This window comes from Podarcis tiliguerta (genome assembly GCF_965153285.1).
Source record: "Podarcis tiliguerta genome assembly, chromosome: 13".
Lineage (NCBI taxonomy): Eukaryota > Metazoa > Chordata > Lepidosauria > Squamata > Lacertidae > Podarcis > Podarcis tiliguerta.
The window spans coordinates 37,766,354-37,793,639 of NC_139546.1; the positions used below are offsets into that span (position 1 = coordinate 37,766,354).

General features: G+C 46.2%; 1 protein-coding gene across 2 annotated transcripts in view; it reads right to left on the bottom strand.

Moving 5' to 3' along the window:
• Nucleotides 1-1,153: 1,153 nt before the first annotated feature.
• Nucleotides 1,154-27,286, bottom strand: part of LOC310663642 (integrin alpha-X-like) — a 28,302-nt gene continuing 2,169 nt past the window's right edge. Inside the window, exons 1-30 of one of the 2 annotated variants that reach the window (XM_083411708.1) lie at nt 25,526-25,631; nt 25,090-25,213; nt 24,899-24,999; nt 24,527-24,588; nt 23,729-23,843; nt 22,644-22,771; nt 21,698-21,846; nt 21,452-21,605; nt 21,138-21,270; nt 20,573-20,649; nt 18,837-18,957; nt 18,597-18,733; nt 17,227-17,367; nt 15,207-15,410; nt 14,216-14,346; nt 12,810-12,973; nt 12,154-12,305; nt 11,462-11,593; nt 9,733-9,806; nt 8,564-8,705; nt 7,669-7,779; nt 6,503-6,585; nt 6,333-6,416; nt 5,361-5,433; nt 4,846-4,953; nt 3,689-3,766; nt 3,424-3,546; nt 2,369-2,461; nt 1,705-1,815; nt 1,154-1,608 (exon numbers count right to left, since the gene is read on the bottom strand). In XM_083411708.1, coding sequence (XP_083267834.1) covers nt 1,513-1,608; nt 1,705-1,815; nt 2,369-2,461; nt 3,424-3,546; nt 3,689-3,766; nt 4,846-4,953; nt 5,361-5,433; nt 6,333-6,416; nt 6,503-6,585; nt 7,669-7,779; nt 8,564-8,705; nt 9,733-9,806; nt 11,462-11,593; nt 12,154-12,305; nt 12,810-12,973; nt 14,216-14,346; nt 15,207-15,410; nt 17,227-17,367; nt 18,597-18,733; nt 18,837-18,957; nt 20,573-20,649; nt 21,138-21,270; nt 21,452-21,605; nt 21,698-21,846; nt 22,644-22,771; nt 23,729-23,843; nt 24,527-24,588; nt 24,899-24,980 — 3,258 coding nt within the window. In that variant the 5' untranslated portion in view covers nt 24,981-24,999; nt 25,090-25,213; nt 25,526-25,631 and the 3' untranslated portion in view covers nt 1,154-1,512. Of the gene's footprint in view, nt 1,609-1,704; nt 1,816-2,368; nt 2,462-3,423; nt 3,547-3,688; nt 3,767-4,845; nt 4,954-5,360; nt 5,434-6,332; nt 6,417-6,502; nt 6,586-7,668; nt 7,780-8,563; nt 8,706-9,732; nt 9,807-11,461; nt 11,594-12,153; nt 12,306-12,809; nt 12,974-14,215; nt 14,347-15,206; nt 15,411-17,226; nt 17,368-18,596; nt 18,734-18,836; nt 18,958-20,572; nt 20,650-21,137; nt 21,271-21,451; nt 21,606-21,697; nt 21,847-22,643; nt 22,772-23,728; nt 23,844-24,526; nt 24,589-24,898; nt 25,000-25,089; nt 25,214-25,525; nt 25,632-27,286 lie in introns of those variants that run through there. The other variant, XM_083411707.1, reaches the window with a different exon arrangement.

Sequence of the window (27,286 nt, forward strand, 5' to 3'; positions counted from 1 at the left end):
GGGATTGAAAGAAGAGGGGTTCTGGTCAACCACATCGGGAGGGCACCCCTGATCTAAATCAGGGGGGTTGCAGGGAGCCAGGTTAACTTCCAGAACAACCCCCAATCATCATAGGAGAGAAACCTGCTGGTTTCCTGTCCTTTATTCTCCCGGGGAAGGAACTCGAGAGCAGGGAACAGCTACCACCTAACAATACATTCATTTTCATAATTATTTTTACCCTATCCAAGGAAGTCAAAAGCTGCATACATGGCCTGCCTACCCTTTATCCTCACAACAACCCTGCAATGTTGCCCTAGCTAGAAGCAGAGTAAGGTTTGTGGCCAAACAGAAGCCGAAGTGGCCAAAGGTTTGTGGCCAAACAGAAGCCGAAGTGGCCAAAGATTTGTAGCCAAACAGAAGTCTCCTTGGTCTTAGTCCCGCACTTAAGCCACTGCATCCGCGCTGGCTCTCTTAAGCTCAGGAGTCCTTAGAAAATTATATATTAATTAAGCTATTTAGAAATTTGGTAGGCAGGAAGGAAAAGCAGGTTCCTCTGAAATTCTATGAAAACGGCAGCTGTTTGGTGCACAGGGTGAAAATTACAGGAAGATGTCAACACAAGACTGAATCATATTCCTTTTAATTTATGGGGACATTCTGCTGAGCCCACTGTGCCTCAACTTCCTCTGTTTCAAAACGGCAGAAGCAACATGTCTTGGTACAGAGAGAACAAAATATTTCCAGACACTTGCACCTAACCCATTCTGTCGAACCCATTCCAATGGGTATCTGCATATTTTAATAAGAGTTTTCCCAAAGCTGCCTCCATCTTTTTTTCCTAATTTAAGTACTGCTTAAATTAACAAGTGGTCTAGCACTATGCTGATATTCCCCCCCCAACCCCCCCCATAACTTTCCACTCACTAGCATTTTAGCAACATTGTTTTCTCTTATCAAACGCTTCTGATCCAACACAAACATTAAACACATCCAACTAAGGTTTACACAGAGTAAACCCGCTGAGATCAATAGACCCAAGTTAGTCATATTAACTTCAACGGGTCTACTCCAAAGCATGGCTAATGAGGAACACAACCTTTTAATTTCTGACAATTCATGTGAGTAGCAATGAGCAATCACGCCTATAAACAAATAAAACTTTAGTGCTATATAAATAAATAAGTCGTTTTTATTTGTGTTGTTTTTAAGGAACACTCAGAATTCTTGTTTTTAAATGGCGACTCAGGCAACTTGAAATAACCCAATTAACGTAGAAATCAGTTTGCAACTCCTCTTGTAGATTACAGCAGAATAGCAATGATTTATTAGTGCTAGGAGCCATCTGTCCGGAAGCAGCCAAAATTGCTAGGGTGTACCCAGGCAGACTGCATTTCCTTCAAAACATCTCTTTTCTTAAGTTTAGCATTCTACCTGGATCCCAGACTCCTCCTCTCAAATCCTATTCCTCTCCCCCAGGGAATCCTTAGGTCCTGCCTCCCAGATCCACATGATTCCTCCTTCCCTTGTAAGCTAGTTGGTTGCTTGAGGAGTTTGTTCACCAGGCCCAGCTGGTTCTGTCGCAATTTCATCTGCTAGGGACACTCGATTGCGTTTGAAGAATCCAAACTGGAAAGGGGGAAGAGAGAGAGAGGTTTAAGTCTTGTCAGGGCATCCCATATCTCTTCTAAGGTCTGCCTGATGGCAAAAGTGAGAGATGCCTACCTTAAACAGGACTGCAACAATGATGGCTAAGAGCAGGATTCCTCCGATGGTGCTGCCAACGATGATGGGAATGGGATTGAATGGTGAAATCAGCTCAACTTCAGTGCTAATCTGCAAAGGAGAGGAAAGGCACTCGGAGTTCTTCCCCATAACGATAAGCAGTGCCCCTCAAATCCTCTGGGCCAGACTTGACCCCCCCCCCCAAAAAAAAAGAAATTTGCTAGTATGTTCAGGTGCTTAAATGACAGCAAAGCATATCAGAGAAAGCAATACCTTATTGTGGCGTTTGGGAAGGCTGATTGTGCCAAGTAAGAACTCTGCACATCCTCAGAGGCACCCCTAATGTTACTTCATACATTCCAGGGCACTTAAAACAGGTTTTTGAGGCCCACAAGGCATTGGAAGGTGGTGCATTCTTCTTCATTAGAGGTTTTTAAACAAAAGTTGGGTGGCCTTCTGTTGGGGATTATTTGGCTCTGATTCCTGCATTGGACTAGATATGACCTTGGAGATCCCTTCAAACACTACAATTCTTTTGAGTCTTTTGAGTTCTATGATTCAATGCAACGGAATTCTGTGCTCAGTAACCAGCTCCACTATTTGCATGGTGAGGCACACACAGCGCATCCAACGTCCATGACATAACCATGCCTTGCAAGTTTACCTGACTGAACTGAAATTCTTCTGGCTGAAAAAACCTGGTCTCATCAACCACCGCAGAGGCTTGGCTCCGAAGATGGAGTTTCTGGGCCGTCAGCTGTAGGATCGATAGGCAAATTAAACAGATCAGTAACATTTGGTCCTCCACGTCTCCCCTCTCCCTGGCACAACTCTGTCGGGCAAGAGCGAGGACTCTTCAGGCCCTCCAGATGTCGCTGAACTACAGCTCCCATCAGCCTTAGCAAACCTGGCCAAGACTTCAGCAACATCTGGAGGGCCAAAGCTGTTCTACCTGCTACAGGGAGACACCCAAAGCCAGCAAAATACAAATGAGGGCTCTTTCATTATTTTCCACCCCACAAGAATGTTTGTGCATTCTTTAAGATGCCGAAAACTTAGCACTTTACACAGGCTGCTAACATTGGTCTGTGCATTGTCCATGACTGTGATTACTGTATTATTAGGACTTTAATATTATGATGGATTGTATATTATTGTTTCGTTTTATTTCAAAAAATGTACACACTGCTTGCTCAAAGAACTCTCTAAGCGGGGTACATATAAAACAATGCATAGAAACACAGGTATAACCCATAAAGCAATATATATATATATATATATATATATATATATATATATATATAACCTAATATACGTACAATAATTAGCATTAAAACACAAAACCAATTAAACTTTTTAAACCAGTATAGGCAACTGAATTATATGTCTGGGTAAACTTGTTGCAATCAATTAAAAGAACAGCAATAAAAGGAGGACATTTGCCAAATATCAACAGCAGGGAGGTTCCAAAAGTGAGGTGCTGCCTCAGAGTGTCCAATTTAATTTATTGTTTCACTATTTTGTGCAGCGCTTTCAATCTGTCCGATATACAACAGTATATAAATGTTTTGAAAGAAATACAAATGACAAATAAGTCGTCAGGTGTGGAGGTTGATCTAGGAAAAGTAATATTTAAAAAAAAGTCCTATTTTTCCAAGCTTCCAATGGAAACTTCCCCTCCAACCATATTCCTTACCATTTGCAGGGAGCACCACTCACCTTGCTAGCGATGTCGTCTATGCTAAAATTCCATGAAAATTTGAACTTGACCCACTCTCCCCGAGAGAGATTGGTGATCAGGCACTGAAACCTGGAGCAGACAGTGGCCCCCAGGCACCCTCTCTGTCAAAACAAGAAATACAGAGAACCTTGGGGTTACTAAATGTCCTTTCCACTTCAGAGGCAGCTGTGTGTCTGTCCTGGGCAAGAGAGACACCCTTCTATGAACCACCGGCCAACCCTGCATTTTCCACCAGGTTCTTACTGTGATGGGTCCTTTGAGGTCTTCAGTCTTGGGACTTGTTCTGGGCAAGGGCATTATCGGACACGAGGACGGGTTTATCTGGAAGAAAACAGGCAATACTCTGTAGGGCTAAAGGTTGTACTCCTGTATTCCAGCCAGCCAGCCGTGCCCTCTCCCAGGATATTCTGCCCCCCAACTCTCACTCAACGGTAGGTCATCATTTCACATCCGCTGAGCTGGTCCAGCTCTCCCTGGGCTGCCTCTGGGGGTTTCCGGTCCCCACTTGAGGTTTTGTTGCTGCCGTTGTTTGCAGAAGTGCTTGCAGGTCACCCAAGATGCTGATACCACTTGTATGTGGACTGTAGCATTTTGTCTGAGTTCACTGCTGGTTTTTATTTGATCACTGTAACTTGCTTTCTGTGGGGCTGCCCTTGTATCTGGTCCAGAAGGTGCGAAGAACGCAGAGACCAAATACCTCACAGGGGCAATTATTGGCAACATGTTATTCCACTGCTGAGAGAGTTTGCGCTTGTTGCTGATTTGCCAGCTCCACATTTCTTGTGTTAATCCACAAAGCCCTGATTTAACTTGGGCCCAAAGTACTTTAAGAACTGCCTGATCCCTCATACTCCACCTTGATCACGGAGACCACCTGAGGGGGCACTTCATTCTCTGGTGGTTCCTCATCCCCCTGAGGTCCAGACAGCCTTTCTTAGGAACTGAGCCTTTAGTGTGGAACTCTAGTGCCCTGTGGAACTCCCCACCACTTCGTCAGGAACTGTCGCTGCCCTCCTTTAGACGTCTTCCAAAAACTGTACTATTTAGACAGGCCTTCATAAAGTGGGTTTCTCTTTTTAACCAGCCAGTATTACTGATGTTAATTAGGTTTTACGGATATATATATGGACTGAATTTTCTTCTATTTTACATGCTGAAGGCCATTCTCATATAGCTTATGTAAGTGCAGATTATAAACATTTAAATAGTAATAGTAAGAATTATATATGCTACAAACAAGATGTATCTCCAAAGCACCCTCACCTCCAAATCTATTCAACTCTCATTCCATTATCCCCTTTCCCACCCACCCCCTATTGTCCAGAAATCCCACCTCACACAACTTCTAATTTATAAGGCACCCCCTCTGGAGCGTACCCTTCCTCAAATCTTTTACTCACCACATCCCTGTGGGATGGGGTTACATTCCAGGAGAATCCAACTTCAGTGTTGAAGGGGAGTTCAAAGGTCACGTTGACTGGAGTAGCGGTTGAGTCCAAATTTCTAACCTGCCAGAACAGAAGAGGAAATTGGAAGATCAGTGGAAAGATGATAGAAATTATCAATCAGGTGGTCAAAAACTGTTGTAAAAAAACCCAAAACATTTTTTGTCAGGTCGCAAATGGAAGGAACTGAAATTGAGGCCTCTCCCTCAGATCTTAGAGGGCCGGGTGGCTGGGAGATGAGCCTCAAAGAGATTTGTTCCTGCAAAGCAGGACTGGGGAACCAGTGGTCCTCCAGCTAGAGTTGGACACCAGTTCCCATCAGTCCTAGTCAGAATGACCATCTGTCATGGAAGGTGGGAAGTGTTATCTACCAACATCTCGAGGCCACGGGTTCCCCATTCTTGCTCTAAAGTATGGACACAGGGAGACACGACAGGAGGGTGGACAGAAGGGAGAAGAAGACACATTACCTCAAAGGCATGCGTGAGAGTCTTCTTCTCCGGCATCTTGGTGGAGAAATTAAGGTACGCCGTGGACGCCAGCCTGGGGGAGGACAAATGTTTATGTAGGACACCGAGATCACGTCCAGTATTAAACGGAACATTTTGCCAAAATTATCAGGGAGATGCCAGGGAGAGAGCAAAGGCACTCTGGATCTGCTAAAAATCATGATGAATCGTGGGACTTTTCAGGCTGTAAAGGTAAAGGTAAAGGTACCCCTGCCCGTACGGGCCAGTCGTGTCCGACTCTAGGGTTGTGCGCCCATCTCACGTAAGAGGCCGGGGGCCAGCACTGTCCAGAGACACTTCCGGGTCTTCAGGCTGTAGGAAACTCTTATTTTTTTACTCTCTCTGTGGCTCCAAGGGGTGGGCATTTCCCACCCCTGGCAATTCCCCCCCCCCGAGCTAGAACACATGATCAATTTTGTTGCTCCCAAGAGGAATCAAGAGGTTTCGTGAGGCATGTGTATGGCACCCCTTTAACTCGGGGGTGGTGGGGTCTACTCATCCTGGGGGCCACATTCGCTTCTGAGGAACCTCCCAAAGGCCCCATGTCAATAGTGGGAGGGGCCTTAGACAAAAGTGGGCAGGGCAACAGGGGTAAATTTTATCAATAGCATATTGGCTAGTTTCTACGGACACTCACACCCCCGCCTCTATCCTTTGTCCAGACAAACAAGAGGCATTATCAGGGTTCAAGATTTCAGCCAATCAAAACCACACAGGGTGCAAAGGAGGTTAGTGTGCCTCCAAGGGCCAGACAGAGAAGCATTTGGCTCTCCCAGGCCTAAAGTTCCCCACTGCTGTTCAACTGGAGATGCTATGGTTCCTTCCTGATATGTGAGGCCGTTTGTTGTGTAAGGTAAAAAATGTACAGCCTCCTTTTGACCCTCCCTCATGGCTCTCCGTGGGGGACAAGGGTGTGTGTGTGTGTTCAATTACCCCTTCACGATGACGTTGACTCGGTGCAGCACAGGTAGCCGGCCTGTGGCCTCGTTGTCGCTCAGTGTGTCATTCTCGTTCTCACTGGAAGGCCACAAGCGAAAGGAGAGTTAGTGATGGGCAGGGAGAAGTCGCAGAGGCAGACAGAGACACGCTGTGCCTTCCCCTACCTGTGGGCTTGTATGTCGAAGTAAGCAAAAGTGTCATTCCAGGAATCGCCTTTCGAGGACTGGAGGGAAATCTGGAGTACGGCCTTGAGAGAACAAAAGGCAGAAACGGTTGAGCCTGTATACACACAGATTTCCATTTCTGCTCTGTCACCCACCCTCATCATTCTTTCTTAAAACTTTTAATAAAAGCAAGGCTGAAGGCCCATTTTCAATATGGTGGCACAGTGGTAGATCACAGAGGTCCAGAAGGTTAGAAGATGCTGGACCTCTAGATATATTTATTCTCATCTTAAAACTGATAATTTCTTGACTGTCAGACATTCTCAGTAGAATCGAACCAGTGTTGGATCATTTAAGTCTTGAGAGTTGGCTAGAATGAGGGGGAGACAGTTCAAAATCCCAATGAAGCCATTGGTTCAGAGTCAAAAGCATCTGATATCAACAGGAAAGTGTGCTCTCTGCGTCCCACCCTCCCAGCACCCCCAAATTAAATGTTAAGCCAGGTAACCAGTTCCACGATTGCCAGACCTCCCTTTAACTTGGAAGACGCATGGTGTGCAAATATTCTCCCAGTGCTGCTCCTGAGCTTCTTGAATTCCCTGTGCAAAGTGAAGAGACTGGAGGGGCTGTCAGGGAGCTGAGCCCTCTGCTGGTCTTGGAGTGCCAGGAAACATCTGACCTCACTATTGAGGTTGGCCCTGGCAGTAACCCAAAATCCGCAGCCTGTATGAATTGCACAGACGCAGCAGATCTGCTCCCTTTGGCTTATTTTACATAACTGATTTGGCTTCTACCAGTCACAGGGAAAGGCAAAAGACTACTCATACTATTCAAATCTGACAGCCCTCTCTGGCTTCTTAGATGTCACCACACACGCCATCCAGTGTCATGATCCCCCCACCCCGGCATATGAACGAGAAACGGGGGGGGGGGCGGTTAAGAACCAAAATAGAAAGAGCAATGCTGAATTCTGTGCTTTTGGGGAACACCAGCTGCCCTGTCTATAAATGCATCACATACCACAATCCAACACCCTGTTTTCTTTCCTGTACCTTTTTCACATTCTTAAAACTTTCTCTCTCTCTCTCTCAATGTCTCACTCATAGCCCAATTATTCCATTTCACTCGCACATTGATTTTCTCAGGCTTCCACATCCACTCGTTACCTGGGTGCCTCCCTTGAGGACTGGTGGGTTGAAGCGGCAGGAGCTGTGACGGACTGACGCATTTCCTTGGGGTCCATGCATTTGGCAGGCCGGGGAGAGACGCCAATTGGACTTGAATGAGGGATGGAGGGGGGTATGAATCATCATAAGTAAAATCACAAGCGGATTACAAAGGAGGAATAGAGATTTCTGTTGTTTACCACAAAGTAGCAGAAAACAGAATGAACAGGCAAGAAGGCTTAAGACTGGTGAGGCTCCCCACCACCTCCACCTTGGGCGGAACTGCATGGGGCCACATGCACATTTTTTCAAGGGGTCTTGGTTGTTTAAACGAACAGCAGCCAAGGGAGGCTGCAGTCTTCAACCAGGGACCAAGAGGACCGCTTAGCCTTTCCCCCTTGGGTCAACTCCCCTCCCACCCTTCAGAATTGCCCCTCACAAGCTCCTTTCCCCTCCCTTGGAAAAGATACAAGTCTCTGTAACTTTCATAGAATTGTAGAGTTGGAAGGGACCACAAAGGTTATCTTATCCCAACCCTTGCAAAGCAGGAATTTCAACTAGATCATACATGACAGCTGGCCACCAAACCTCTGCTTTATCTCCAGATAATATGCTCAGGGCTTAAGTCTCCAGAAACTATTTTTGGTTTCTCTCTCTCTCTCTCTCTCGCTATATATATATATATATATATATATATATATATATATATATTGAATTGGAGGAGGAATTTGAAACAAAAGATTGGTAGCTGGGCCTATATCTTCTTCTTATTATCAGACACTCATCTCCTTATCCACAAGTCTTCAGTTGTCTTCCAGAATCCCTGGCGTCCTCTGCCTCCAACCTTCCCCAATCTTCTACTTTCCCCCACCCCCTAATTATTCATCCAACTCACCTGAAGAACGGAATGCCCTCGGAAGGACAAAACAGAAGAGTAGTAAAATGAAAGGTGTGGGTTGTACGCTGCCTCTCCCACGTTTTCTAGTTTCAGTGTTAAGTTCAGTATGAAATTTGGACTCAGTTTAAGACCTTTTGACCTGAAATTTATTGAGAGAAACATTTGCTCAGTCTCCAGGAGTTAAGACGCTGGGCAAGCTGGAAGTTCCCTTTGGGCAACGTGGCTCAGTGGTTAAAGCATCTGCTTTGCATGCAGAAGGTCCCAAGTTCAATCCCCAGGTAGGCCTGAGACAAAACCCTGTCTGTCAGTGTAGACAATTCTTAGGTGGATGGACCAATGGCCTGAGTCAATATAAGGCAGCTTCCTATGTTCCTAAGTCTCTCTGTCTCTTCACCTCTGTTTCTCACTCTGTAAAATGGGCACAGTCACACCACTAGAGTTGTAAGAAAACAATGGTAAAGAATTTGACCTAACGATCAATGTCACTTTGTTCTAGCTGGTGAAGCAGATCACCTCAGCTCAAGGTGCCTGAAGAAAGCCAATAATCTGTGTGAGCCAAGAGGGACTCTCAGGATCCCTGGTGTATGGGCAATTCTGGGAGAAACACTCAGGTTGAGCATTAAAGTAACTGGCAAGCACATGATTAAAGAGGTTCACCCCCACATGTTCTGGTCTATTTCTTGGCTCGTACACTGCTTCATACTTGCCGGGTGTCACAACCCAACATCCCATGCAACCTCCGAGAGAATAGCAGGGTTGCACATCTTGGCTCCTGTTTCCGTGTAAGAGCATAGGAAGGATCCTGTAGGATCAGGCCAGTCACCCTCCACATCCAGCATCCTTTTCTCCCAGTGGCCAACCAGATGCCTGGGGGAAGCCCACAAGCATTGCCTGAGCACAACAGCACAACTCTCCCCTCCTGCGATGTTCAGAAGCGTTGCTGCCTCGGTGAAGGTCACTGGCTGGGCACCACCGGAATCATAGCATTGCAGAGTTGGCCCTGCGATGCAGGAAGATGCAGCTGCCCCATAGGGGGATTGAACCTGCAACCTCGGCGCTATCAGCACCGCACTCCAACCAGCCGGGAAGGGGTCTGGAAGCACAGCATCTAAGGGCAGCAAAAACATATTGGGATGGCCCTTGTAGGCACAAAATAGGCTACTCACCCTGAAAAGTTAAAGGAGATTCGAAGATCAGCTACACAAATTTTATCGAGGCCGCAGTCTTGCTTGAAGGGAACCTGGCAATACAAAAGGAAATGAGCCTCCGAGGGTGTTCCAAGGTTTTTTCTCGTTTCTCACCGGGAGGCTACTTGGAGCTATCCATGGTGCTACCCGTTTGGATTGCTGGGACCTCTCCTAGCTTGTAGGAGTTTGCTTATCTGGATCTGCCCTCTCGCTTTGCTTGGCTAACCTCATTGCAACCATAACTCTGCTTGGCCTGCCCTTGCACCCTGGACTCTAAGCTCTGGTTGTTTAGCTTTGCCCCTGCGGGAATGTCTCCTTGGTCTGACTTTCCTGACTAATTATTGAAATGGGATTACCAGTACAGTGGTACCTCAGGTTACAGACTCTTCAGGTTACATACGCTTCAGGTTACAGACTCTGCTAACCAGAAATAGTACCTTGGGTTAAGAACTTTGCTTCAAGATGAGAACAGAAATTGTCTTCCGGCGGCACGACAGCAGCAGGAGGCCCCATTAGCTAAAGTGGTGCTTCAGGTTAAGAATAGTTTCAGGTTACGAACGGACCTCTGGAACGAATTAAGTACTTAACCCGAGGTACCACTGTACATGACCCTGGGACCCCAGGTCTCTGTGGCCAACAGACGCCTCCTGGCTGGGGTCACTGCTTGGGCCAGACCAGGGTCATGTTTTGCTTTTATTGCATTTTGTGTTTTTGTGCTGAGATATTTTTGAATGAAGCGTGGCTGAGACATTTTAATTAATAAATAAATATTTCGGTAACGTCTACAGAAGCATACAAGTTCTCTGTGAGAATGTTTTTCCCCTTATCCTTTCATCTACAGTGGTACCTTGGGTTCTCAAACTTAATCCGTTCTGGAAGTCCGTTCCGAAATCAAAGCACTCCAAAACCAAGGCGCGCTTTCCCATAGAAAGTAATGCAAAATGGATTAAGTCATTCCAGACTTTTAAAAACAACCCCTAAAACAGCAATTTAACAAGAATTTTACTATCTAACGAGGCCACTGATCCATAAAATGAAAGCAGTAAACAATGTACTGCAGTCACACAATCAATTAATCAGTCAATCAGTAGCTGAACTGGGTTCCACGCAGTCACAAAAACAAAAAAAGAGCCACAAAAACAGAAAATAAATAGCAGAAACAGACAGAACTCAGCGTAACTCTCAAAACGGAAGTGCGGAACTCAAATCAGAAGAGTAACACTCAAATCGGAAGCATAATACAGTACTCAAAATGGAAGTGTGACACTCAAAATGGAGCAAGTTCGGCTCCTGAAAAAAGTTCGCAAACCGGAACACTTACTTCCGGGTTTGCAGTGTTTGGGTCCCCAGTTGTTTGAGTACCAAGGCGTTTGAGAACCAAGGTACCACTGTATTTCTTTTGGTCATCATTGTTAAACAAACTAAGGCAACAAAGTTGCTGATTTCTATTTCCACTGTGCATTCAGTATTTATTATTACATTTATAATACTTTCCCTGTGGCATGCACAAGGTTCCACCACCCAGGCACTGACCAGGCCTAGATCTCCTTAGATTAAGCAAGGTTCCTTTATTTAGAACAATTTAGGGTTGCCCAGTCAACAAATCCCTCTGTACTAAGTTCTCTGGGATGAGCCGTTCCTTTGATGGAGGAGCCTTGTCCTAGGTCCTAGGAGATGGGCTTGAAGGGAAACGGCCAGGAAATAAGACCTTGATCTCAGTGGACAAATTAGTTCCAGGGTCCAGGACAGGGCGTAGGTTCCTTGCAGAGGCATCTGGTTTCCCCTCGGCCGTTACATCTGCCCGCAGCACAAGTGGAGAGAAGGAATCATCCAGGCAGAGCTGGAAGACAGTAAAAAAAAAAAAAGGAAATCACAAGTTTCCACCCAGCCAATACATTTCTCCCTGAAAATGAAGTGATCATTCCCACAGTAATGTTTTTAAATACTGTGAGCTTCCAAAAATCAGTGTTTCTCCAACAGGTAGGTCATTTACTGTACAGTGGTACCTCGGGTTACATGCACTTCAGGTTACATACGCTTCAGGTTACAGACTCCGCTAACCCAGAAACAGTACCTTGGGTCAAGAACTTTGCTTCAGGATGAGAACAGAAATTGTGCTCTGGTGGCACAGCGACAGCAGGAGGCCCCATTAGCTAAAGTGGTGCTTCAGGTTAAGAACAGTTTCAGGTTAAGAACGGACCTCCGGAATGAATTAAGTACTTAACCTGAGGTACCACTGTATCACTTTTAGACCATTGTAGCTGTCATGGCTTCTACCAAAGGATTCTGGGAGCTGAAGTCTGGTGAGGTGCTGAGATAATTCTGCATTAGATATTCCTGGCACTGCCACACACACACATACACAACTACAATTACCCAGGGCGCCATATTTCAACCTACTGGAGCATGGAGAATCTTGTCGATGCAGACTGGCTCAGTTCCAACCAGGATGGTGTCTGAGAACGTGGAAGCCTCATTTTCTAGCGTCAGGCGTGATGGAGACTGCTTAGCATCAGACCGGAGAGTAAATGAGATCGCAGCTTGCAGGGCACCTATTTTCTTTCCAAAACATACAAACAAATTGGATCACAGGAGCAGAACGAACTAAACATTTTGGCTGTCCAAGATGTACTGAACTCCAGCTCTCATCATTCCTGACCCATAGCCATGCTTGCTAGGGCTGATGGGAGTTGTGGTTCAGCAACATCTGGAGGCCCAGGGGCACCCGATTCCTGCGCTAAGCGGGACTCTGGAGTCACTATGAATTTAATGAGAGAATCACTGAGAAAATGAAAGACAAAAAGAATTGTTGATCTTAAACATCATTTTTAACGCAAGAGGGAATGGATAAGAAAAGTAAGTGAGAAAATAAGCAACAAGAGTCAGGCTGTGAGAATGGGATCTAAAGAAAAATGATAAGATAATGAGCAGCTGCAGAGAGAATAGGTGAGGGGAAAGGAACAAACAAGTCCACAAAAAATAAATAACACTGAGAGGACTCATAAAAGAATGAGAAAAATAACTAAGCAAAAGGAGAACTGAGATGGTGCCTTTACCGTGGGTCCATTTTGTGCTGACGAGTTTTAGGGTGAAGCAAAGACTGGCTTTCCCACGGGGGGCAATTCCTGAAACGTTCCCGCTTCCACACTTAGGGTCATCCAAGGGGATCCAGCGATGCGAGAAAGTCAGCAAAGAGTTGATTGTGAAAACAGGCCGAGATCTGGGAGGCAGGGGATAAAAGGGGAGGCCTGTTCAAACCAGCAGCTGTCCAAATTGCCAGCAGTCCTGGATCAGGCCCAGTCTGGAACCCAGACCCACATTAACTTCCTGGAGCAGGAAGTGCCCCACTCAGACTCCACATAGGTCTCTGTGCTTCATATTCAGCACGCTTGGTCTTTCAGCTAACACAGGGGTCAGCAAGCTTTTTCATCAGGGGGCCGGTCCACTGTCCCTCAGACCTTGTGGGCGGCCGGGCTATATTTTGAAAAATATAAATACCCTGCAAGCCGGTCCCGCAGCTGCCTCCGGACCTGGAGGAGGAACACACTCTGCACGTGCTCAGGAGCACGTCTCTGCTCTGCCCGTTCACCGGCGTTGTTGATGAGCTGCAGCTGCTCCATCAGCCCATCCCCGCAGAGCTCCCAGAAGGTCTGCACCACGCGCTGCGGCCCATTGTCTGAGGCCGGGTCGGCGGGCAGGCCGCACACTCAGTGCACTGGGCAGGCAGTGCACAGCTCACCCTCCAGCTGCTCCAGCGTGGCCACCGAGCGTACCACCAGCAGCAGCACCGAGCCGGGCACAGGGCCAGCAGGTGCGCCAAGCTCTGGCTGAAGCCCCACAACGCACCCTTCACAATGCTTGTCTGTCCATGACCGCGCCGGGTTTACCTCAGCCGCAGGCGAAGAGGTTTCGGATTGGCTGCAGGAACTTCGTGCAGCCAATTCGAAGCCACAACAGCGTCGCCACCTGCCCAGAGCTGTCTGCCCAGAAGCCGTGCCAGCGTCGCAGAAGTCAGTCCCTGCGCGGCAAGGCGTCCACAGCACAAGAGGACTGACCGAGTGGGTGGCAGGGTCCGCGGGCCTGATTTATGAGCCTGGTAGGCCACATCCGACCCCCAGACCTTAGTTTGCTGACCCCTGAGCTAACGTATCCACACTCCCAGCAGCCTGATATATTAAGAGCCTTCTTCTTCCCCACCACATGGGGGCAGCATCACAGCTGGCAGGAAGGTGTAGCAATTGCCACAGCAGGCCAAGGCATGCTCAGAAAAAGGCAGGCAATTAGGGTGCACCAAACTGACGGCTAGCTGGCCAGAGTACACGCAACAGGTTTGTGCAGGTTTTTAAAATCTAGTTCAGGATGCAGAATTTCGAGGCAGATGGGGAAGACACATTGCAATTATGTCCCGCCCTTTGTGGCCTACCCACAATCCACACCCATCACTGCCCTTGCCCATGCTTACCGAAGCAGCACTGCGCTTCCTAGCGCCCCGACAGCCAGGTCAGTCAGTCCATCCTCGCTCAGATCCATTCTACCTTGGATGGACTGTCCAAAATAATGAAACACCAGAGAGAGAGACTTGGCAGCAATCCGCTAAATATGTTGAGGGGGAAAGAGAAAATAGGGGAACAAGGAAGGTTAGGGTTCCTCAGCAGATGAGGTAGACACACCCTCAGTTCAGCTATTCCACCTGCCCATTTCTCCAATGCCTTTGTTTTAGACCCAATTAAGAAAATAATAGCCAATTAATCAATTCCATTTTAAGTCTTTTAAACGATTCATTCATTAAATCTGCATAGGGCAAACTATAATAGTTTTGAAAAAGGACACACACTTTCTGTGTGTGTGTGTGTGTGTGTGTGTGTGTGACAACAGCCAGAATTTATAAAATGTGCTGTTTAGTTACTGGATGCAAGTTGTCACATCTATTATTATTGTTGTTGTTGTTGTTTTTTAATTATAGAAGTACAGATTCTGCATTAATCTGTGCAAAGATGATCTGGGCCCAATATTAGGGAGGCAGGGATCACATCTGTCATCCAAAAAGGGAGCGGGTATTGAGATTATGTATTGAACTGGGCTTCTATCCAGACCTGGCTGCAATTGCTTTCCAACAACTCTGTTGCTTTACTGTTCCCATTTCATCAATGATCAGTGGAGACTGATTCAGGAATCGGCTCATAAGAATTCAATGGAGAGATGTGGAGGGACTGAATCTGTACTGCCTGCATGAGGAATAGGAAACCGATGCTCTCCCCCACCAAGCCAGCATGGCCATTGGTCAGAGACGATGGGAGTTGTGGTCCAGCGTCAAAACAGCCCAAACCACCCAAAACGGCCACATTCCCCATCCCTGGCCTAGCTCTTTAACCATTGGACCACCTTGCCACACACAAGCAGACAATATATGCCCTTGCTGTTCCAATATATGCACTTTTGACTCTCAGGCTCACCTGGCTGTGGTGTTTTTTCAGCCTGCCTGCTTCTCCCAGGAAGATGTAAATGGCCCCACGATCTTCATCCTCCATGGGGGCTCCGATAGCCACATCTGCAAAGCCATCCCCGCTTACGTCCCCTAAAGCGCAGAGTGCTGCCCCAAAACGGCCAAAGCTGCTGCCAGGATCCCCACGAAGCGTTTGGAGGGAAACAAGGTCACCCTGCCGGGAGGCATGTGTCTCATTAACATAGTTATACCCTCTCCAACTTCCCATAACCAAATTTCAAGGCGGCAAATATATTTGGCATTAAAACGACTCCAATCAATCAATAACCGGAAGAAGGAACAGCATTTAAAGAAGCATTAGTATGACATTATTTTTTATAAAAAAATAGACACAGTGGGAAGATGAACTAAGACCATTCTCTAAAAGCAATGAGGCAATACAACCAAAACACATATCCTGAATTAAACGGACCTCAATCAACCTCCTGGGGCCTGACAATGATGTTTACTGTCCTAGTGAACATGAGTCCCCCAGTTAAATCTTATTTCATCTATGAGCTCAAGATGGCAGTCTCTGCCTTGGTGTTACAATTTAAGGTCCAATTTTGTACCATGGTTGACTTGTAAGGAAACAATTAAAATTTGGAGGGGTGGGCGGAGGTTGTGCAATCTAATCCTTACTTGGATCCATCCATTTCTACACTGAGTAGAACTTAGCTGGATACAACCCATGACGACTTCAACACTTTGAAACAGCTCTGCAGTGGGAAGGGTTAATCCTTTCAATCCCCTGCTGTGACCCCAATGAAAAATCACCTCTCAGAGCTGCTACTAATCCTGAGAGAGAAGTGTCCACTGGCAGCATCAGGGCTAAGAGCAGCTTCAGACAGGGATCACTGTGGCAGAGTGATGAATTAATATGTTTAATTCCATAAGGTGAAGATTTAAGGATGTTAATGTTTCAGTTAAATTTCATAAGAATTGGGATTTGGAAAACCGTTAAAAGGATATGCAATGAAATTCAACCAAGGGGAAGCGAGGAAGTCACTTAACAAAGTTAATAAGTGTAATTTTCAATAAGGTTATGATTTATGTTTGTTTGTCTTGTGTGTTTGTTCGTTTATAATATTGTGAAAACCAATAAAATTTTTTGAAAAACAAATAAATTCCCCTCTCTATCTGCATTAACCCTGTGCAAACCACTCAGCAAGCTGAGCTGCATCCCAACATTTCCCATGAAAGCTGGATGGAGCAGAAGTTCAGTTTTTCCAGAAGTTCAGGGCAGCTGTTTATCAGCTCCATCTGGTATGCAGGCTGAGACCCTACCTGCCTGCAGACTGTCTCGCCAGAGTGGTGCATGCTCTAGTTATCTCTCGCTTGGAGTACTGCAATGCGTTCTACGTGGGGCTACCTTTGAAGGTGATCCAGAAACTACAACTAATCCAGAATGCGGCAGCTAGACTGGTGACTGGGAGCGGCCGCCGAAAGACCTACACTGGCTCCCAGTACATTTCCAAGCACAATTCAAAGTATTGGTGCTGACCTTTAAACCCCCAAATGGCCTTGGTCCAGTATACCTGAAGGAGCGTCTCCACCTCCATTGTTCTGCCTGGACGCTGAAGTCCAGCACCGAGGGCCTTCTGGCAGTTCCCTCGCTACGAGAAGCCAAGTTACAGGGAACCAGGCAGAGGGCTTTCTCGGTAGTGGCACCCGCCCTGTGGAACACCCTCCCACCAGATGTCAAAGAGAAAAATAACTACCAAACATTTAGAAGACATCTGGAGGCAGCCCTTGTTTAGGGAAGCTTTTAATGTTTAATAGGTTATTGTATTTTAGTGTTCTGTTGGAAGCCGCCCAGAGTGGCTGGGGAAACCCAGCCAGATGGGCGGGGTATAAATAATAAATTATTATTATTATTATTATTATTATTATTATTATTATTATAGATGTGAGCAAGTCTGGTCCATCCTCCTCCTTGCCCCTTCTTCCCGCCCACCCTTCCCAACCCTACCACTGTTGCGTTTCCTCACCTGGTCATTCATAGAGTGGACATCAACAAGCCCACCTTGGTTCTTACTGTAATGATGGGGAGCCCCAATCAGAACAAGGTCGGTATTGTTGTCTTCATCTAGGTCAACGGAGCAGACTTCAGCCCCATAGTAAGAACCCAACTGGAAAGAAATAGAAATACAATATGGAGGTGACTGGCAGAAGTGAAGATGACCAATTAGACCAGTGGGCTTAATCTTTGCCAAAACAGACTCATGGGCCAAACTGAGAGGCATGGGTGTAGCCAAGGGGGGACAGGGTGGGGCAGCTCCCCCCCCCATAAAAAAAATACATAGCTAACTAAGGTTATGCCTTCCCTAGCAAAAGGCCCTCCCCAACAAAAAGCCTGGCTACGCGCATGTCAAAAGGTCTAGCAGGTTTAATGAGGTCCATAGATTTACCACCAATTATTTAGATTTTAAGAACAGGGCAGGCTAATGGCACTCATAACTTTAGTTTCATGTCTAGCTTGGCCCTGAGAGAGAGAGAGAGAGAGAGAGAGAGAGAGAGAGAGAGAGAGAGAAGATGTAGGCCCAAAACCCTCTTGGAATATTGATGTGAAGCAGTTTGAGACTGACAGGCAGAATTAATCAGATAGTCAACTGGAATCTGTGATCAAATAAAGGTCAGTCAGAGAAGGGGGCACAGGAAAAAGGAGAAACACAGGAATAGAGCCTTTTCAGATTTTAATACAGTGGTACCTCGGGTTAAGTACTTAATTCGTTCCGGAGGTCCGTTCGTAACCTGAAACTGTTCTTAACCTGAAGCACCACAAATTGCCGGAAGACAATTTCTGTTCTCATCTTGAAGCAAAGTTCTTAACCCAAGGTACTATTTCTGGGTTAGCAGAGTCTGTAACCTGAAGCGTCTGTAACGTGAAGTGCATGTAACCTGAGGTACCACCTATAGTTGCAGGATTTACTCCTAGTCACTATCAATATGATGTCTGCTTATTGTTTAGCAGCTGCTCAGTGATTTTTGACAAGCTGTTTGATTATCAACTCCCTCTGTCTCTTCCATGTGTTTGAAGTAAACTTTCTAAGGGAAAGAGGGGAAAGGCTGTAGGACACCTGCTTGGCATGCAGAAGGTCCCAGGTTTCCATCCTCAGCATCTCTAGGCAGGGATGGGAACATCCGCTGCCTGAAGCTGACTGCTGCCGAGTCAGTGCAGACAGTACCAAACTACATGGGCCAAGAGACTGACTCCTGCGCTCCTATCTCTCTGCTGGTTCTAGATTAGTTAAGGAAGCCTGCCTTGCTTTAAAACAAAACTTCCAGGGCAGCTTACAACTTTCACACCCAAGATGAAGTGAATGGGAGACTGATCTGCACCCCGGTTTCTGCCTCTTACCTGAACCCCTTCAGTGAATACCACCAAGCGCTTACTCCGGCTTTCAAAGACTGCGACAGCTCCGACATGCTGGTATCGCGGAGCCCCAGCTATGTAGAACTGCTTCTTTCCACGCTGAGCTACAGCCACTGAATAGCCTGTCAGAGACAAAGAAAGAGGAGGTTGTGGACTTTGGGTTGGATGAGTTAGCTCCTGGCAGGCCATTAGATATGGAAGCAAAGGAGAAGCTGCCTCACTCACCCAGATATGAGACATTGAAGGAAACGTTCAGGAATTTGATTTGGGGAGGGTCTCCCAAAGACTGTTCCTCCAGACCCCCAGACCAAGTGTGAGCACCAACAGCTCCAGTCACCACATGTCCCTGCAAGAGGATGGAGGCGTGAAGAAAGATAGGGAGGTGAGGGGAGTACAGACTGCAGTCCCAGGTGTGGTGGTGGTTTCTCGGTGTTGAAGGACTGCCTTTTCCCATAGGAACTGACTTGGCCCCTGCACTTGTCATCCAAGGCTGTTTTTTATGTCTTTGCTCCCCGAGAGGTTCGGAGGGTGGAAACACAAGAACGGGCCTTTTCGGTGGTGGCTCCCTGACTGTGGAATACTTTCCCCAGAGAAGCTCGGCTGGCGCCATGGTTACATGTCTTTAGGCACCAGGTAAAACCATTCCTCTTTACCCTTTGGTCATTAAATAATCTATGGCTTGTTAAAGCTGTGGGATTATATTATTATTATTATGCTGTCTATTATTATGTTTTTTACTGTGTGTGTTTTGTAGTGCTCCGTAAAATGTGTTAATGTGGTGCACCACCCTGGGACGTTTTGATAAGAGTGATATAACAATTGAATTAACAACAAAAACATCAATAACTGAGCTCTACTCCCCAGCCCATTCTGTTTTAGACATGAGTAGTCAAATTGCACCTCTCAGTTCTCCTCCAATTAATGACCAAACAAAGCCAAGTCAAGCATTTCCCCACTCTGCATAACAAAATAACAGGGTGTTCTACATGTAATCATAGAATTATTGTGGTGTTTAAAAAAACAACACAAATTTATTAAATTTATTCAATGATCATCTAGTTCAAAGCTATTCTCCTACCAGTCCTATCCCTTATAGGCCAGTATGCAGATTTAAATCCAGATCAGTTTACAAATAGGAACAGCTGAACTACAGAAAGATACCTGCAGAGCACAAAGCTGCAAATAACTTGAACCAAACAGTCAAACTACATACACACAAAGGGAACAACATTCCCAGGGTGCGAACCAATTGGGAGGGGGAGAAACTGAGTCCTTCTCTATATATGGTGATCAGACTCTGTGCATCAGCAGAAAACATTCATGAGTAAGTCTCCCCAAAGGAAAATTTTGGGGTGGGGGAAGGCTGCACGGCAAAAAGACAAATCCATCAGACACAGTGTTGTATTGCTAGTTGTGGCAGCCCATGAGGAGAGACTTCCCTTTAAATAGGGACGGTGGTAGGAATTGTTTTCAGAACTCATGAATGAAAGATTAAGAGGAACCAACTGAGATGCATAACTGAATGGGAAAATAGAATTGGATTACTTTTTCACCATCTCTCATAACATTGGAAGCCAGAGTCCTGAAGGGAGTGGAAGCAAATTATAGCTTCTTCTAAAACAAAGTTATTGTTCCCTTTTATTTTACACACACACACACACAACAAGTGCATTTTTATGGGGGGACGCAGGGTTATGCATACCCCTAAACATTTTGTGAATCTTTGTACTTTTGTCCATTTACTGTATTTATTTTCCCCAATTTGAACTATAAAATGGTGAATTTCTTGAGTCAAAATGAGTGTACCCCAAACATTTTTTTAGGAAAAAAAGCACTGTATACACACACACACTTATTGTTTGGATGGTCTTTTGTAAACCACTTTGTGAGGTCTGCCTAAAAAGTGGGATATAAATACCCAAAACAAAGCATATGTTCTTATGACAAGAGTTTCTACTCACTGGGGTGAGGAGGGCACTGAATCCACCCTGAGAAAGTTCTTTTTGAAATGAATTGCCAGCAGAGATTCCAGAGGTCCCTTTTTGGGAAACGAAAGATAATTAAGACAGGCAAGAGGTAAAGAATGGAAGGGGGGGGCAAGGAGAAGAGGAAGGTTGGCCTCAAAATCTGCCCTTTCTAAATGGTCATGTTACAGCAGAACAAATTCAGTTTTCCAGGGTTGGGAGAAGAGTAATCTTTCGTACAAGAAGTACTTTTGTTGTGGGGCTTCAGCATGGATGGCACCCCCACATTTGCACCTCCTTTGTAAATGGCTGGGCAGAGTCAGGTTCCACAGTGTTGGTGAATCTGTTGGACGCCTCAGCATTAGCAATAATGATTGACACAACGACTCGCCCTGTTCCACAGTGCCCATGTCATTTTGTGAATTCTGAAACTTAAACTTCATTCCCTTGTTAGGTACATCAGTTCTTTACAGCCTGCCCCCCCCCTTTACTGTACCACGCCTATAGTTCTTGGACAGAACTGAGCATCAGCAAAGATGCTGTATCACCTTGCGACACTGACCTTCAATGGCAAAGATCTTGTCCTTCAGCTGGTTTTGAATGCTACTGAGCGCATCAAAGCTGTCGACTTCGAAAACATTATTAGGTGACGAAGCAATTGTGTTCAGCTCATCTGTTTTAATTTCCTTGCCAACCTGGAACAAGCAACAGGGAATTTCTATAAAGACGTCTTGTCCCCCCATTACTAACGGGTCCCTGCCACATATAACCTCAGCACTTGGTTCCCCAAGGTACTGATCCTGCACTTGTCCGCTTGCATGGTGCAGCCACAGAATCCACACATTGCAGCCTCAATGATGGTTTTGAACTCCATACCCCAATGGCATAACGGATGATGCCTTTCTTATCTGCAGCCTGTATAGCGACATCAAATGTGGTTTTCCTGTCATTGGATGCGCCATCGGTCAAGACAATGAGGAGTTTCTTGCTGTGAGGTCGCATGCCAAGCGTGGGTAAGAAGACTTGATCCCTGCAAAGAAGGCAGCAATTGTCTTGGGTCTGAAGGGGCAAAAGGCACCTGGCTCTTCCTCCAACCCAAAAAATCATTTCCCTGGTACTCACGCCACATAGCGGATGGCAGTCGGGGTGTGAGTATTTCCTTTGGTCTGTTGAATTGCGTCGACTATTTCCTTCACCTTGCTTTTAAATGCATTGTAGTAGTTAAAATCAAAAACCAGGTTGAATTCAGTGGAAAACTGGACCATAGCAAACTGGAAGACATGACAACGGAAAGTTGCACTGCTCCTCTTTCCCCATGCAGTGGGGAGTTTGGATGCACATGTGAAGAATCAATATCATTTGGAGATTGGCTTATGTCATCAATGAAAATACAGTGAGCACACCCCACACTTTGGCACCGTTAGTCAACATTCAGGACTTTGAAGCCCAGGAGCTCCTCTCTGGCAAATGACACCAGGTGCTTAGAGTGGTGGGAAACTGTGGCGTGTGCTGCATACCACCACATCTGCCAGCCTTGAGCTGCCTGCTATGTGCTGCCCAGAAGCATTCTGGGTAAATAAGTCTAGCTGACACAGTGGTTCGCTTCACAGCACCTGATGCCCAACCATTCAATATATTTTTGTAAAGCAAGCAGTAGTAACAAGAGGGTATGAGAAGGGCAGCCCAGCAATGGCAGTGAAGGGGAAGGAGTACAGAATTAAGCAGATGAAGAATGAGCGGATGCCACATGGGGGTTCCTTTCAAACTTGGCAGGGCCTGTAGCTCGGTGACAGAGCATCTGCTCTGCATGCAAAAAGTCCAGGTTTAATCCTCAGCATCTCCAGGTGGTGCTGGGAGAGAACTCTCTCAGAAATCTTACAAAGGGGAATTATGGGTCTCAATACCCTTAACAAGCTGGTGTTCTTTGGGGGAAACCATGACTGTCTAAATGCTGTAAGAGTGCTTTGAAACTATGGAGGGGGTGTGACCTAAGAAGCAAAGCCCAATGACACCCACCCACCCAGTCACTTCCCACATGCAGCGCCAACAAGCTCCTTATTGCTCTCACCTGCACATCTGCCTCAGAAACAGAAGCCATTAGCTGAAGGGTGAAGTTCTTCACTTTGAGAAAGGAACCATCAGAAATACTACTAGAGTCGTCAAATAAGATCACAGCATCCACGCCAACAGTGCACTCTGAGTGGACAAGAGGCATGATGGGTGTGGAAAATGGGTTGCGTTCCCACGACATCTCAAAACAAAGACAAATGAATAGCCTCAACGAGGAATGGAAGCCGATATGCCCCAGCATCCTAAAATAAACTTTGCAGGTCTCCATAATGTGGGTTTTGTCCCATTCGAGAGCCACAACATTTCTCTCCAGTCAGAACCCTTCGCACAACGGTCTTTAACACATGATAATCTCAGGTAACAACTGCAAATCAGGAATTGGGTCTGAACATCCCAAATTAAACTTTGGGCTGCCACAAATCACAGAGCCACACCTCCAGGGGAACATGAGATGTTCCAGAATTATGTCCAACCTAGTATTTGGTTTTAGTACATGTCATTGCCAGGTGTAGAAGCCCACATCAATAACAGTCAAAAACAAACAAAATGAATAAGGAACCGAGGACCTGTACCCCAAACTAAGCTGTGAGTCACCCCATATCAAACATCCACACCTTGAGGAGAGTGACCTCTGAAAGACACGGTGCAGGTAGAAGACACCATTCTGGAGGTGTGCAAGTATGATTTGCAGTGGTTCAAATTCCTTATTTGTAATTGACATATTGGGTCACTGTGTATTACAGAGCAATGTACAAAAAGAATGGTTTGACTGGAGAGAATTGCCATGGAACTCAAAGGGGATAGCCTGATAAATACAATATGGGGTAGGCCAAAGCTTATCTTGGGATGCTAGAACTGCAGAATAACTCTCTCCTGGCATGCAGATGCAGCAATGGTGAAAAGCTGCACATACTGAATTTCTAACTGTGCTGCAGCACTTAAAAGGAGACAATACGTGTGACAACCTTGGTCCAACTTCATGCGCACGGCTGTCTCCTCTTCCCTTTAACCAAACCGATCCTCCCCAACCTAGCTCATTAATGCAATATGCTAAGAGGCAAGCTAATTTTCTCCAAATCTTACCTTGGAAAGCTGGATGGATCTCTTTGGCAGGCTGGTTAAAATTGCTCATGATATAGCAGACACCATTCAGATAATCAAAGTCCCCACATCGACGCTCCCATGTTGGGCCACAGGCCTGTGTGGACAGGAAGGATGAAAACAGCCATGGGATCCCTGTCTCTTAAGCTGATTCACCTAGGTCATATCCACACCATAGACTTATTTATTGAAATGTTTAAAGCACTCTTATACCATGGCTTCCCCCCAAGGATCCTGGGAACTGTAGTTTGGTAAGGGTGCTGAGAGTTGTTAGGAGACTCCCCATAGAGCCACAATTCCAAGCATCCTTAAACTACATTTCCTATGATTCTTTCAGGGGAGCAAAGGCTGTTAAAGTGACATAACTGTGCTTTAAATGTATACTATGGATGTGACTCTAGATTGTCTCAGCCAAATTGAGAGAAATTCCTCCTCAAGGCCAGGTCAGGGCATTTTCTGCTTGAGCTCAATATTTTCTCTCCAAAGCCAAGTTGTAAGGCACCCACACCTGGTCAAGTTATTCTGTCACCTGAAGCAGAAAATCCCACAAGTTCCTCTTCCAATCCCTGACAGTAAAAATACAATATTAATAAATTTTAAAATGATTTTTTTCTCCTTTAATTACGCCCTGAAACAGCTGCCTGAGGCGGCTGCCTTATTCTCACTAATGACAGGACTGCCTCTGTTTCACCTCTTTTCTGAGTGACAGACACTGCAAATCTAGGCCCACCCATGGATTTGCACTATATTGCTATTTGATTCCACTCTGGTTTTTCTTACTATTATTTTGGAGTCTGATTTATCGGCAGCCAGCGAAAGTCCCAGAGATATTCCAGAGGTATCTTTTGTTCCAGACAAGGAGAGATGGCATGTGGGGAAAAAGAGACAGACATATAAGTGAGACTTATTATAATTATAATATATAAAGAGACTTTGTCCCCATGTCTCATGGATATTAATACACACACAGAGTTCCTAGCTATTCTGCATACCCTCCAAAATTTAACTGATGAAAATAGGGACTTGTAACATCTGTATCAGTCTGTAGTGCAGATATGCCCTCAAGAGTTCCCTCTCTTCTCAGGAGATAAAATGATCAGATGCGACACTCTCACCTTCAGAAGAATGGAGGCACACAAATTTTTAGCTTACTGTTGTGGTGGAGAACCACTGGCTGGCACTTCTCTGTATCATACGAGCAGCGGAAAAGCGATCCCGTCCGGTTGCCTGACATGGGGGCACTCACTACCAACCTGCAGGAGGGAAGCAAGTTTTAGAAAACGACTGTTTACAGGCATGTAGCTGCTCTGAACAAAATTAACTGGCAACGGTTTGGTTCTCACCAGGACGTGCTATCGTCCGCTCTCGTCTGGACGACACGGTAGCCAAACTGAGAGGCTTTGTCACCTCGGAAAAACACCGGAGTCTCTGTATCAATGATGTTGAAATCTGAAGAGACTGCAGAACCTAGAGTGGAAAATGGTTGCAGAATGCTGTGGCACAGAGAGTTCGGCGCATCAACACTGCTAAGAAAACATTTCCTTCTCACAAACTGCCAGGGGCTCTTCCAGATGTGGAAGATGTCCAAGGTCCAATTTGAGCTTAAATAATTTTTGTTTAAAAGCCCCACCTGAAAGCAGCCTTGGGGCAGGGGGTGGGGAGCAATTGGAGAGGCTACCAATTGAATAACGAGGTCCAAGTGTCAATATAGTATTACACATTTTGCCACCATGAATATTGTCTATTATGCCTATGCTCCAGCTGTCCCTATTGACTCACCCCAGTCCCTGGTAAATCATTGTTCCTTTGGGGAGAGGGGAGAAACCTTCTTTACATCTTGTTACTGTAGGTTGCTAGAGTTGTATGCTGGATAGTTATACAGACTGGGCCCAAAGGCAAGTGAATGGGCAGGGAGGAGGCCTGTTCAGGATATTTTGCCTGTAAAACCCACTCCACCTCACCCAAAAAAAACCCTGAGGCCAGCACAGGGTTCTGTTTTCTTCCCAGGGGTCTCTGGCAGTTAAATCTTTGGCTGGGGAATGGACACATCTTGTCTCTAGGAAATGTGGACAAGTGGCCACAGGTAGAAGCAACAGGTGTCTAGGAAAAGGAGACAGGAGGCCTGAGAAGCTTGCAAGTGGGTGGAAGGGGCAGACAGTAAGGGAAGGTTCAAGGAAGGAGGGGGAAATGCCAGAGAAGAGAAACACAAACAGCCAGCAGCTGAGGAAGCTGAAGTTCACATGCTGCTCTTTGGAAACAAGACCACCTCTGACTGCTTGGATGAAGTCTGTGCTTTCCAAATGCTGGGGTGGAAAGTCTGTGGTTGGCACTTTCCAAAAGAGCTACATGGAGCTGGCGTAACCTAATGGCTGAACTATGGATCAGGAAGATTTTTTTTCTGATCATAAGAGCTGTTCCACAGCGAAAGAGGCCCCCTCAGGAGGTTGTAGACTCTCCTTCCTTGCGGGTTTTTAAGCGGAGGTCGGGTGGCCGTCTGTTATGGACGCTTTACTTGAGATTCCTGCATCGCAGGGGGGTTGGACTAGATGACTCTCTGGGTCTCTTCCAACGCTTCAAATTATTTGATTCTACAAGTTGTTCAAATCTTGCACATGCAGAAAGCTCCCTCAGGCAATCGTTCTCTCCCAGCGGCAACCCCTGCTCTGCGATGATGATGGAGGCAGAAATAATAGTGCTGCTGACCTACTTTCCAAGCTCTCTGCATACGTTTTACAACAAAACAGCATATGTAAATGGGCCCAGAGTGCTCAAAAATGCTACAAAAATGCCCAATATTCCTAGGGATAGCCTGGCTGCAGCAGGATGCAAGCCCACCCCCATCTCAGGCGCCACTGCTTTTAGCGTATGAGTTTTAATATTTTATTTCCCCATGCATACATTTGGCTCTTGACCCACATGTCTGGCCGGGAGGAAGTTGGCCACATTTGGACATTCCCCAACACGCGGCTTCTCTGTTGACAAAGAGATGGCTAGATGAGTCATTTGACCCTTATTCTCCTTCCCATTCTTATGGCCTCTTCCACACCTTTGCAATGCCCTGAATCCCCATGAGTTTTCTTAGCGTGCCACTGGGTGCATGTTATTTCTTCACAGAATGTGTCAGAATGCACACAGTGGAAAAAGAAAGGGAAGGGTTTGTGGCGGCGAGGAGGCCTTTTTGCTCCCTGAAGTAACTCTAGCAACCAGAGGCCAGGAAGCCGTGTCATCTCCCTTGCGCAAGATGCCCTCAGTGCCCCCAGTGGGGAAGCGGCGGGCAGCCTAGATGCCCTTAAACATTGGCTTGATGCCAAGGCGAAGGTGGTCCTACCATTTGGTAGGCTGAGGAAACAGCTTCAGACATGAGATGCTTGGTGTGTGTGTGTGTGTGTGTGTGTGTGTGTGTGTGTGTGTACCAAGCAGCTACAGGATGGTGGGAAGCAGAGGTGTCTGTACCATGTCATCTGCTGCCCTGCAGCTCTAATCTACCGTATTTTCCAGCGTATAAGACGACTGGCCGTATAAGATGACCCCCAACTTTTG